Source organism: Takifugu rubripes, chromosome 11, assembly GCF_901000725.2.
Source record: "Takifugu rubripes chromosome 11, fTakRub1.2, whole genome shotgun sequence".
Classification (NCBI taxonomy): domain Eukaryota; kingdom Metazoa; phylum Chordata; class Actinopteri; order Tetraodontiformes; family Tetraodontidae; genus Takifugu; species Takifugu rubripes.
The window spans coordinates 11874788-11888351 of NC_042295.1; the positions used below are offsets into that span (position 1 = coordinate 11874788).

A 13564-nucleotide genomic window follows, 5' to 3' on the forward strand; every position below is an offset into this window, starting at 1 on the left:
GATGCAAAAAGAACATTCTTTCTTTCAAAAGCAAAATACTTCAAACTGTTCCATGTTTCAGCCCTTTTACTGATTCAGACAAATGTCCTGGTATCCACATCCACGTTGGGAAAACACGCCGGAAGGAAAACTTAGAAAATGATCCTTCGGGCTGCGTGGAGATTGGGGGGGTTCTTCCTCTGAAGTGTGGCCCTTTGAGTGACACATGGCTGTGGGAAACTGCCAGAGAGAGAAGGGACAAGACAGAGATGTCTATCAGCACAACAAGGGTCAGCTCGACTGTTCCCAGTAGCCTCTGACCAGCGGCTGGCGCCCCCCAGATAAGACCTGCTGCTGCACTCCGCTATCACACTGCTAATTACTGTTTGGCTGTTGGCGGCATTGAATGGGTTGGATAAGCCGATACTCCCCCGGTGTTGCTTCAGGACAGGAAGAGGCTAACTGGAAGGCAATTAGCTTTGATTTCTGGTCAATTAACTCCCTTCTCTGTCTGCAGGACGGTGTATATTATCTTTGGGAAGCGGAGCTCTCGGCAGCACTGCTGGTGCGTTGAATTCATGTTGCATGTCTGAAACGTGTGTTCGAACACCAACGCCATCAAAGGAGCAAATAAACCAGCCGACAGACAAAGGCACGCTTTAATCACGGGATTGTTCTTTTCAACTTTCAAAGGAGGGAGGAATCCGATCCAAGTTTAACGATTGTTTTTGCAGGAAAGGGATATTTCGTGACACGCTAGGCTGTGCGCAAAAAAGTGAGCGGGTTTTGCTGAAGAGGAAATTGAAAATGTGCAGGGTACCAAGAGTCCGGTTTCATGAAATGATACTTTTGACGGAAATAAAGAATGATGATGTAGCGCAGAAACCAAGAATGCAAGCCGGCAAATGTACGTGTGACTGTAACAAATGGGCCGTTGTGGAGGCAATTTAACGTTGGAAGCTAGCATTGCCCTTTGGTAAAATCATTCCAGAGCCAGTGAAACAAACTACAGTTCCTCGGCTTCCATTCCTTCCAGGGTTTTCCAGGGAAATCATTTTTTCCCTCTTTGTTGGGACTTCAAACCAAGCGTGGCACGCTGGATAGGATCCATGTGCCTGTGGCCTTTGTGTTTCATGGTGACCTGCCAAGCTTTCTGTGCCAGAGGAGCTTGCTGGAAAGACGCCGCTGCTGTTTTGCGTATGGACTGTACGAGGCCACCGGGGCAAGAGTCAGAGGGCGGCTGACTGGAGCTGTCAACTCTGGTCCTCTTCTTGGAGCAAACCCACCCACAGAGAATGAGAGAAGCTACACATGAATGCTGGAGTGGTCCAGCTCACATCGTAGCATCCGCATAAACACAGTGAGAGCCCTCGTGCATGCTAATATCTGCACTGGAGTGTGGAATTGTTTTTAATTGTGTTGGGCTACACATTAGTGCAGGGATCATTGTCGGTTGGTAAATCCCGTGGGTGGACGAGGACGCACGCATGAAGCAGCAGCAGAGTGGACACACGAGCAGGTAGAGGGCCTCATCAGCCCGGACACGGCTCTTCTGTCGCGCATCGAGTGGTTATGGATTGCTGTTAGCGCACCATTCGGAGGGATTACTGCTCTCCTTACCTTAGCCGTGGTTTTTATAGAGGCATTGGCATGTTTGAAGCACATAGTTAGGACTACATTAGGGACTAAGTGTGTTTTTCTTTCTCCCTTTTTGCTGCGGGTATGCATGGACACATGCACGGGAAACTGAGAATGTCAGCCATTCAGTGAATAGATGTCATGCTTCAGCTGTTCAGAGAATTTACTTAATTTTCTTTCTCATCAATGGAGTCGTTGCCAAAACATTGGAGCAATGTGCTTTTCATCAGGAAATGAAATGTTCATGGGTTGTTTCCTCGTCCGTGGCTGGCTCCTCGCCGTTGCATATTAGCCTGCCATAGAACACCATATTTTTGTAATAAAATTAATAAATACTTTGAAGATAATAAAAGAAGTCGGGCTTGTGCCCTTGCACTCGCAACTGGAAATAATGATAATTAGGGTTTGGCACCATCATCCCCTTACATCATACCAGACAGTGAAAACGAACGCACGTTCCCAAAGGAAAAACGTGCTCGAGGATGCGGGTGAGGAGCGCCGGGCCAAGATTTGCTCAGTCAGACACTCATTCATGTCCATGTCGCAAACTTCACATGCTTGAAGCAAAACATCGTTTCATGGTTCTGCGTCTTCCTCATTAAATCATAGAAACACATTTGTTGTGAGCTGAACATGAACTTAATGACATACGCGAGCAATTTTCATGGGACATTGTTCCATTTTAGACAGCAGTAGCTCCAGTAAGAACAGTAGCCATAGCTTGTTTAGAGCACATTATTTATTAGTTCTAGATTTTTGTAATACAGATAACAGCTTAACCAAGGGGCAGTTTGGTTTTCATCTTTATTGAATTGGTAAGGTTTCCACTTGACTTTTTAAAGGTCTATCAGCAGGTGAGGTGTCTGTTTTTGCTACATTCAGTGTTACAGCTCCCCACCTCATCTCGCCACTGTTGAAACAAACTAATTTGATTTGGTAATTCAATTCGGGTTTGACTCCGCCCCATCGTCTGTCCAGTGACCACGTGTTTCAACCTCTTTCTGTCTTCTAGCAAAATGAAGTCCTTTTGTGCAAGTCTGGCATGTTTTATTTTCAGTTTTCAATACTGTGAAAAGTTACAGTCCCACCTATTGACTTGCTATTGTTACTGCAGAGTTCAGATAAAAGTGGCAAAGCAGGAAAAAATACAGCTGGAGGACGCTGGAGACTCTAAATGTCCAATTTGTCCTTCACTCCACAAACACGCCAGTGCTTTTCCAAACCACAAAATAGAGCTCTCACTCCATTGTATGTTTTGTGTCTCTGTTTTGAGACGCGACCTCGTCATAATGAAGTGGGCGATGTGAGTTCGGCAGACTGGACCAGAGCAGATGACCACTCCAGGCACTGATGTCAGTTTTATGCCCCTAGTGTCTGGCGTCTGATGTGGACCGGCTGGTCGCCCAAACACTTGAACCTCCTTAAAAGCTGCACAGGTCTCACCTCAAAGCTGTCTCTCAGCACAAAGGCGGCGCGCCGAAGCCGCCGAGCCCGAGGTATTGAGGTCACATCCACTGCCGCTTCAAAGACCTGCAGAATCTGTGGCGGGGGGACGCAGCCATTGTCTGGCGTGCAGGTGCGCTGCCTCCGACATGTTCTGAAGACTTTCAGAAAGCCCCAGAGCTCCGCGCAGAGATGCTATCGGTCCCAGGTACAGTCAACATGCTGGGGACGCAGACAATGAAAGGCATGTGGAATTCGGTACCGTGATGGGGGCTGTTTGTAATCAAGGCAGAGGTTTGGGGGCAGACCCAATTGGTTGCAGGAGAAGTTAATACGCGGTACGTGCAGAGCTGAGCAGAGTTTTCCATCCAGTATAATGCATCCCTGGTGTTTCATCCCACATTATAAAACAGATCCAAGTCAGGTGGAATGAAGACTTTAATATCCTGCTCCAACAATCTGTTATTCTAACATCGGGCTACACAATCGTTGTGCATTTTGAGATCCTTAGATTAGACAATCATAACCATAAATATTTAATCAGGCTTGGCTGAGAGGTGAAGTGCTGCCAGACGATATTGCGCTAAGTTTAATCACAGTTTTTCCACAATCTACAATACACAGAGGAACCAAGGAACGTGACACTTTACTGTAAATACATTAATTGTTTAATATACTAGCAAAATTAAACATTGAAGTGTTGGCAATCTGCCTTTGTTTTTATGCTCAATACCCCACATTTGTTCTGCTCGGTCATTTCCTGACTGTAAACACTCATCAAATCCAATTACGAGGGAGGATTTACCACGTGTGTCAGACTACAACGTTCAGCTTAATTAAAAGGACTAAAGAATTAAACTGATGTTTGCCATATGCCGTGTATTTACGCGGGCCTAAACCACGAGTGTGAAGCGCAGACAGATCAGCATCATCTGCTGCTCCACAGGGCTGCAAGACTCATCACATCCGTCCCTGCTTTTTCCTTTGTCGAGCACAATGTAGCTTTTTAACAGGATGCGCTCTTATCGCGGGTTTGCTAGCATGCTTGGACTTGGTACAAACGAAACACGGTCGGCACCACATTGCAGTAAATTGTCTGGCCGTGCGGGGCACGGCAGGCATGCCTTATCTCAGTAGACCTGTGGAAAATCGATGAAGGGCTTATCTGTTTGCTGAGCCCTGACCTCTCTGAGCTCGTGATGTTCAGTTAGCTGCAGAGATACTGAGGAGGGGGGGTGGTGGCTGTGGGGGATCTGCCTTAAACTCGTGGATGTCGTGGCCTCTTCTCTGTTGGCCAGGGCACAGTTTCATGCTTTTGTTTTGATGGTAAAGATGTCGGGTCAGCAGGTTCCTCTACGACCCCACGACCCTACGGTTCTTTGGAACATGGTCACTGAGCTCAAACGGCCTCTGGAGACACATACCATCAACCCTTTACCCCCAAATGAAAGAATATTTTGTCATTTCAACATTTCTCGGTGTATTTTAAGGCCTGGTTTATTTTTAACGAACAAATCTAGGACTCTGAGCCAGATGACATTTATTATGCAACATCGTGCAGTATTCATATGTTTACTGCGAATAGGCTGACTCTTCCATACCCCAGCAGAAGGACCAGCTAGGAACACACAGGATCCACTTATGTACCAGATCCCAGTACTGGGAAACACGTTCATTCATCTGCTCTGTGTCTTTCAATGTCTGAATGAGGCATGTAGCTTTTTAACAAACTTTCCCATTATTCCACTGGCAGGGAAACAATGCGTTCCACCCCAGGCCTGGTTTTTTACCTTTAGGGTCTCTCTTTATCCACCTTTGGCAGAACACACATCTTCCCCCTTCCCACGCCCACATTTCACTGTCTAGATTCATTTTTTACTCTAAATCCACCTCGAGTCTGTTTCATAAATTTTCCCTCCCTCTCACTACTTCCCCTCTTCTTCCAGATGGACTTTTTTTTTTTTTTCAAAACTTTCAACATAATCTGGCTGTGATAGATGGGGGTGTGGGGCTGACCACATGCCTCTGGGTGAGGGGAATGGCATCCACATCAAGGAGGATTTTCTTTGGAAAGGGGTGAACTGGAGGTTGCTGCTTCCGGGAGCCGCTCCAGTGGACACCTTCTCAGTAAAGGAATGCAGAAGCAGGAGAGGATAGGAGATCGGACTTATAGGTCCACGCATTAAAACCTGGAGATCGCAAACATTTGGATGATTGTACTTTCAATACGTCAGTGCAGCCAGTGAATTCCGTTCATGATATTGGAGCTTATTGTTGTATAAAATACTTGATTTGATTTTATAGAATTCATAACCTCTTTGCTCATCTTCCTCCCAAGGCAAAAACGATGAGGAAGGGTTTGTATTTAAATTTTATGAAGTCAGTGTTTTGGAGAATCATCACTATCTGCACCGCAGGAAACGGCTGAGAGTGAAATTGAAAATGTATGAGAAGAGGATTTAATATTCTCCTTTTGGTTCCTCCCTCCTCTCAGTTGTAGGTGTTTTCTCTGCACGTCATAAATATGGTGACGCGCTCACGATTGGAACATGTTGGGATTTACAGAGAAATTCCAGTGGAAGAGTTTGTCGATCGCAAAATAACGAATGTTGGCAGCTCCAAGACTGGAAAACAAATAAAAAACAATATTGCAGCCAATAAAACACCGCGATGCACTTTATTTTCGCATCTAGTTTTCCTGCCAAGCTGCAAGATGGAAAAAAAAAACCAAGGCAGTCATTTTCCTCACGCTTCGATAAATCTAGCAGATATTTTTGTGTCCTGTGAGTAAAGTTGCTGCAGTTGCCTTAAATTCCCTCCTTTGCCGGGCTTGGCTTGCAGCTCCGTAGGGAGATCGATTGTAAATCAGCTCCCCAGAATGTCTCAGTTATGTTACCCAACACAATAAAAAAAAAGGTGAAACCAAAATCAGTCAAGGCACTTTTCTTTTGTCTGGAGCTCGTCTGATGAAACAGGGACGAGGGAAAATCCAGGGCTTAACATCCGGCTTCAAATCTTACACAGTGTCGATTTCACAGGGATCAGAGTAATTTCTGGCACACTCGCAAAACTTTCTTGACGGCATCAGCCGGCCTTGATTGTTGGTGCTGTACAACTCGACAAATGCGGCCAAAACCCTTAGCGCTGCCGCGCCGCCGATCGCGTCGCACACACATTCACGCGTCGCACAAGTGCTGGAGATGAAATTTCAGCCGGGTTATTTCTTTCTGACACACCATCCCTGACGGCCTTGCCTTTGTGCCGACCATCTCCGCTGTAGCAGAACCCCCCCCCCCCCCCCACATAGAGGGACATCTCCTGGGGTGCATCTGGGAGAGTTTAGGGTCCATGTGGTAATGGTTTGAAAGAGGGACGTCAACTGATCAGAGAAAGATGTGCTGCTAGCAGGCTACGCAGCACATGTTTGGATCCCAGGGCTCTTATTTGCTCTGTCTCGCCCTCTTAAACATTTCTGTGCCCTGTTCCTCCGGAAGACCCCACACCCACACACTTTTTATTTAACCTCCTTAACCTTTTTCCGCTTCTTGTCCATCTCCTCCATCTTCCGTCCTCCCGTCTGTTAAAGTGATCAGGGAAGGTTTTTAGAAATGAAAGTGGCCATGACGAAAGGCTGAGGGATCTGCTGCAACCATCCATCGGATCCTCTCGCGCTTTCTTCCCCCTTCTCTACTTTCTTATGTCTCCCTCCTCTCTCCCATGATCACATTACTCTTCCCCAGTTACCTCCTCAACAGCAGCTGATGTAATCCAAGTATAAAGTCCTGTTCTGACCGCAACATACTCTTGTCCGCAACCATCACTCACTCCTACTGTTTCTTAAACCTCCGTCAGATTAGACTTTCATTTGGAACTAAGTGTATGAGTCTAAGGTTTCCACTGCCCCAGTTCTGGATGAGGAGATTTCAAAGTTATGTGCTCGGAATTAGTTTGTTTGAAAGGCCACAGAGAACATCCGTGCACCACATGGGCGCTGGGTTTCAGTAAGGATGCATTCGTGACACGCAGCCTGAACGTACCTTCAAGGAAGGACTGTATCCAAGCAGACCCACCTGCCTCTGCGAGGCTGGTCCCTCTTACGCAGGGCTGGAAAAGGCTGAGGCCCGACTCAACACGACAGTCGTGTGATGTCTCCAAATATTTGCCATAGATGATGCAAGCTGCAGGTGCAGGGTCCATGTTTATCCCAGTCATTTCTCGGGTGGCCTGTGTTAGCATTCTATCGGGCTCGTCCGAGGTTTCCCCGGCCTGGAAATGAGCCCAAATCATTGGATGTCAGATTAAATTTGGAGTGTCTGCAGGAAGGACGGAACCATGGTGCTAACTCATTACTCCATTTCCTTCTCATGTCCTGCTCGTCCTCTCCCCTCACAGTTCCCAGATAAGCGCACGTGCAAAACCGGTCCTAACAGTCTGGGTTATACACAGCGTCTTTGTCAGCCCGGAGCCGAGGAGGGGTCAGATGTGGAGGGGTGGGGGGGGTGGCGGGGCTCCTGGAGCCTGGAATGTTAATTGGGAAGATTGTTTTAATAAGGCCCTCATCTTTGCAAATGCTGGGAGAGGGCTCGCTGGTGGGGCCACACAGGCGGGTGGGGGGGAGCGAGATATTGTCAGCAAACATAACCGACACAATATGAACTGAGCTGTGCAACAACAGCTCAGGAACAAGTGGGTGAGGAGATTCTCCCGCGCTCTCGGTGTTTGCCGTGACGAGCATTCTGTGTTGACAACCGCACAATGTGTATATGCTCAACCATTTCACGTAGAGACGCCCACAGATTGGGTGGGGGGGGGGGACACCGAAGACGGAAGAGAACCATGTTGTTGGGTCAGCTTACAGGAGCTACAGCGAAACATATGTGAGCTTATCTCTAGTGGTATCTGCTCCGGTTTATGAGAAATCCGTTGAGATGTTTGAGTGTGTTTTATCTGGTGCTCACAGGATGAGCCAAGTTTACCAAAACCTAAAAATAAAGGAATGGCATCAGCGGGTATTTTCAGAATCAACATCCGGACTCTGGAGGATAATCTGTAACCCACACTGACGGCAGTTTTCCCAGAAACTGTTTCCTCTCTGTCAAACAGGTTTTAGATTGATAGTTTGCAGCAAATATCCTGATTTCGAAAACACACAAAGAGACAAAAGACCTGCTTTTTTTTTTTGGCAAACCTCAATCTAATAACATCTGCACTCCGCAGTCTGTGTCCTCTAGAGTTGACAGAGGGGACACCACGGCCCCTGTGGCTCCCTTCCATGTCCCCTGTGAGTGGGACAGTGAGGGAGCGCGCTGCACAGGTGTTCATGTGAGTGCCAAGCGCTTGTGTTACATGTTGTTTTGTGTTTCCACAGAGAAAGCTTCAGGGTTAACATTTCCACAGCGATAAGAGCCTGTCTGCTCGTCTTCTCAGTTTCTCTCCTTCCTCAGGGAGCCATCGGCAGAGCCTCGCTGTCAATGCTTCCATAAGCTCTGACAGGTCATCTTTTGTTGCGTACGTTAGGGAATTTTCCTCCTGCAGGTTGATTTACCAGTGACATCGGCCTCATTGGGGTCCTAATATCACGTGAAACCCTTCGTTTTCTAGCGAAGGCGGAGTGTTTTACTTCTCTGAGCCAGCTGCTAATGCTAATGAGAAAAGAGTGTTTAATACACAGTCATAATCCGAGGTGCCTGATGATGAGTTCGCACGACAGGTATCCGAAGGTCCTTCGGAATGAAAACAGCCGCGTGAGACTAAACTGCCAGAAGCTGACAAATCCTTAAAATGACTTGTCTATGTTTTTCACTCATTAAACTGAAGTGTGAAAATCACACGCAGATGTCTATTAGACAGTTTGGTTTTTGGCAGCGCGCTTTGCTATCAGGATTTTATGGGATCTTTTATGTTTGTAATAGCAGCTTTTTTTTTTTTTTTTTGCAGAGAAAGTGATTCCCAAGCTGTTTTTCCCCGCCAGATTCCACTCAAAAAACCACTCTTTATTTTAGTGCAAGGTCTCCTCACCTCGCAGTCCAATCAAACATGGACTGTTTATTGAACCTGGAGGTGCCAAGTCACTCACTCACTCAGGCACTCACATAAACCGCCCTCCGCGCTGCCCTCCGCGCCGCCCTCCGCGCCGTGTTTGCCATCTCTCTCTCGCTCTTTCCTCTGTCTCTCGCTCTGCAAGCCTGACAAGAAAACTTATGGCCATTTAAACAAACGCAGGCACTCAATGGTCTCTCTGTCTGCACCGCCGTGGGGTAACATTTCCTTTATGTGGCGCGCGCGAGTGTGCCTGTGTGTCTGCACATGTTTACGTTTCCTTATGTTCAGCCATAATGCTGTTTGATATTAACGCACATGAGGTCCGCATGTGGACGCTGCCGTGCGCGTCCTGTGCATCCCTGCTGTGCACCTTCCTCAGCATTTGCTATCCGTGTATCGGTTAGTGGTACACGTGTTGTTCATTCTGCACATGCCAGTAACAATAGAGTGCATGATACATCTCTGCTGGATGAGCATCTGTGCAGGTGTGGACCCTAAAGGGAAGCTGTCTGTCTGTTTGTCTGTCTCGCCATGTTGACATATTTATGGGTGCCCATTATTTTGGCTGCCGAGTGTGTTTACCCATTCTGATTCAGAAAATGTGGACTCTATTATTCTAAGAGAGGGACGACTTTTCTTCTTTTTGTAATGCAACACTGTAACAATCATCTACAACCCCTCTCTGTGTTTCAGGCGGTTTATAGCAGGCAGTGTACGTTAGTGTTTTTGCATGCTGCTGGAGATGAGAGGCACTCTTCAGGGTGGACAGGAGGGCGTGAGCTCAGAGCTGAGGAATGAAAAAGAGGGAAGAATGCCATGTCCGATCTCATCTCCCTGGTGGAGGGGCTAGGGGCAGCGGTGAGCAGGAGAGCAGCAGGAAAAGGCCAAAGTAGCCTGATGTAGATTCACACCCACCTGCGAAACGACAGGTCTGTGAGGTTCCAACGAGCTGTACACAGCTGCCAAGTTATGTACCTGCGGGCGGTGATAGAGTGGCATGGGCTAGCATGCTGTTGCTATAAGCTTGTGTTTGATGTAGCTGCCCAGTGTGAGTGTGTGTGTGCTGAGGAGAAGTGAATTTCTTGAGGTCAGCACTGAGGGGGGTGTCAAAACAATTTCTTAGGATAGTGAGAAGAACATGAATGAGTGTTCAGGTACTGAGAAGACACACGGAGATGCTCCACATGCCGTGCAGTGTCAGGAAGGTCGAGCTGGTTGTGTTTCCTGGGACTTAGATTTGGTTCGTTTCATTATTTCCCTTTTGAATATTTACACTGGAACGACTGCTTTGCTCTTTTTTGAACTGTCCTCCCGGTTCTCCAGGTAATATTGCGCCAGACATTGTGGTTCCCGAGAGCAAAGGATCACGTTGGTTCAAGTGTAAAGAAGCATCACTGCCTGAAGGAAACCAGGAGACGAGACCAAAAGGAAGAACATGGATTTTCCTTCCTTTGCTTCCCTTTTTCCTTTTCTTGCATGGATTATATGGGGTGCATGTGTTTTTTCTACTCTGCTTTTAAGTACATTTTTCCTCCTTGTCTTCTGTAAACTTTTCCTGTTATTAGTTCTTCTTCTTCTTCCCTTAAGGAGCCTGAGTGTGCATCTTGTTTGAAGAACAAAATCCCCCAGCTAAAGCCAGACCCATGCTGTGCTCCGTGTCTCTGCAGGATTGACTCTGGGTGCCTATTGATAAATCTTTAATTCCCTCGTGGGTTTGTTTTTGTATCCTTCCAAGGATTGCAGGGAAGCTTGTTGTACTTGGTTTAATTTCCTCAGAACAAAGCTCATCTGATCTTCCCACCCTGACTTGTGTGTGGTATTAAGTCTTCATTTTCATTAAGGTTGGAGGGCCAGCAGCACGGGAATCTCATTTTAATTTGACATTTAAACATCTGCTTTCAATTTCCTGGGGAAGATTGTGTTTGTGTGTGCGTGTGAGGGCGATCATTTCTGGAGGGGATGGACCAAAGAGGTTTCGGCTCTGAGAGCAGCCATCTCAGCTGACCTTTAGAGCGAGGCATGCGTGGAAGAAATGATGGCAGCTAATTACGTTAGCCTCGATGACATACAGTAGCTTGGATTTGCTACCGTGGACCTGGGGAGCAATTTGTCAAACAGTAGAATGTGGTCAGATGAGGCTTGGCAGAGGTATTGGTTGCCACTCCAAACTACCGGTAAGCCTCCGCTTTATAGATATGGTTGTTTAATGGTTGTGCTCAGTCAGACGTTTGTCGTGCAGCGAGGCGTGGTGGCCTGATGAGATAGGCCCTGTTTTGTTTTTGCCCAAGTGAAAAGAGGAAACGGCACGCAAAATAGACCCTTTCCCCTTCACAAGACTGTCTGTCCGGACCCGGATATGTCACCGTTTTTATCCCACCATCGGCATATTTCAGCAAATCCGGGATGGACAAAGAGGCGACTTCACATGGGACCTGTGGCTTTGGCCTATTTCCACATATTAAGCCACAAACTGAAATTGCTTCTTTGTGTACGCCCTCCTGCAGGCACACACACACACACACACACACACACAGAGTTTGGCCTCGCTGTTAATAGCGCAGGAAATATTATCTGCTGGGGGACAGCTGCAGGCTCGCTGCGCAGACAGAATGGTCGAGTAGGCTCATTATCCCAAACACAGACCACACCGAACATGCAGACACATATGCTTTCAGCGCAGCGTGCGCACCTCTTTGTGATGTTTGTTACCCCGTTTCTGGCTCCCAGAGCAAGAGCATGCTGGGAGACAGGTGACCCACGCTGGATGGAAGGAGGAAACAGGGATGCTTGGATGTTGGGTTCGACCAAGGTAGCAGAGGATCAGACTCTAACACGACTTCTGCTCAGTTCTCCAGGCTCTCCCGCCTCGCTTTCTTTTTCCCGCTCATGCCTCTATCGGTGAGGATTTGTGTTCCACTGCACGCAGATGTCCGGGGCTGTCTTCCCCGCCGCCCTCAGCTGTGTTTATAACAAAGAGGTGTCGGTTTGGAGGAGCGTGGTGGAGGAGTGAGCACTGTTGAGGAGGACTCTCCCTCTGGCCTCAATCTAGTCAATTTAACATGCCTCCTTCCCCCTAGTTTTCCCACAGCAGCTCCCTTTTTTAGTCTGATAGAGGGACAGGCACATCTGCATGCTAGCGAATATGTAGACTTAGCTATAGGGGTCAAAACTAGCTGAGAGGAGATGGTGTGCACCTAATGTAAAAGCTAAAAGAAAAAACTTTATCGACAAACACCTGGCGGTAAGATAAAAGGTCAATCATGGTGCGTTAAAAGCTTTTATGATAGTTCTTTGCTTTGCTTTAAATGTCATAAAACATCGTCGCCTGATTTGCAATGAATTCTACGGTCAAAGATCTTGAACTTGCACGTACCCGTAAACTCGAGGGTGGACTCATTTCAGTATGTTACGGCCATAGTCGCCACACGTATCCCTCCGCCATCAGCCTCTCATCTCGGTGTCAGCAGATCACTCCGCAGACCAGGTGGATCGTTCTGATGCAGACGCAGACGTGTTTCTTCAGTTGTAGCTCGAATGGATCAGATGTTTGGTGTTTACATTTGCATTCCTTGATGGTTGCATCTGCTTTGAGCCGCGGCGAATGAGGTCACCCGCCGTGCAGCTGCGCCACTGAGTTTAACTTGGAAAGAGAATGAGTGTTGAAATTTTAGGGGATTGCACATGTTCATTATTCATATGTGCGCACTGTGTGTTTAACAGTGGAAACACACCTCCCCCTTACAGTGGAGTTATTTTTGCTTTGTTTTTGATTAATGAGGCCCTTTTATGTAAAAAAAAAAAAAAAAAATGAGGATGAAAGATGTTACGGATGTGCAGCCAAGGAGTAGAGATGCTTTTAATATGTTTTTGACTCCAAATCCAGTTTCCTTCCTTTGGATTGGACTCTTACTCCGCGTTGCGAGGAGCAGTATCTGAGCTCAGCGGTGACCAATTAAGTGCTTAAAGGGTTTAGTCAGGAATTTGTTGGCTGTCAGTAGGTGAGGGGTCCTGGAGTGGGTCCCACTTTGATCTGTGACTGAGGTGATCTGAGAATGAGTTTAGGAGCGTGAGACAATGGGAACACTTCTTTATCCCCCCCAAAAACAGACAAACCCGTGGATTTTTATGCGGCACGTTGACAAAAGTGCGCTGTGCTGAGCGCCGTGTGTGGCCTCACACTTACGAGCTCTCCTTCCAGTTATTTTCATAACTGTTTTATGGGTGTGCTGTGAAGCTCGGAAAATGGTTCCTTAGGTTCGGAGGAGTGAGCGCGTTGCTTTTTCTTTACTTGACCCTCTTAATAAAGGTCACATTCATCTGTAACTCCAGAGATTCGTAGCCCAGAGATGCACTCTGGTTCCTCAAGAAGTAGATCTGCATTGATCTGCTCTGTTGGAGCCGCCAGTTAGAAAAAAAACGTCAATGTGATGCTCTAATGAGAGCAATCCTTCTAGATATGCTG

The 13564-nt window shown here is 47.2% G+C and overlaps 1 protein-coding gene across 9 annotated transcripts in view; it reads left to right on the forward strand.

Moving 5' to 3' along the window:
- Window positions 1-13564, forward strand: part of robo1 (roundabout, axon guidance receptor, homolog 1 (Drosophila)) — a 143278-nt gene that overhangs the window by 96514 nt on the left and 33200 nt on the right. Inside the window, exon 1 of one of the 9 annotated variants that reach the window (XM_029843382.1) lies at window positions 9275-9317. The exons of the other annotated variants lie outside the window; for them this stretch is intronic. Within the exon in view, the coding sequence (XP_029699242.1) occupies window positions 9290-9317 (28 nt within the window). The 5' untranslated portion in view covers window positions 9275-9289. Of the gene's footprint in view, window positions 1-9274; window positions 9318-13564 lie in introns of those variants that run through there. 9 annotated transcript variants of the gene reach the window in all.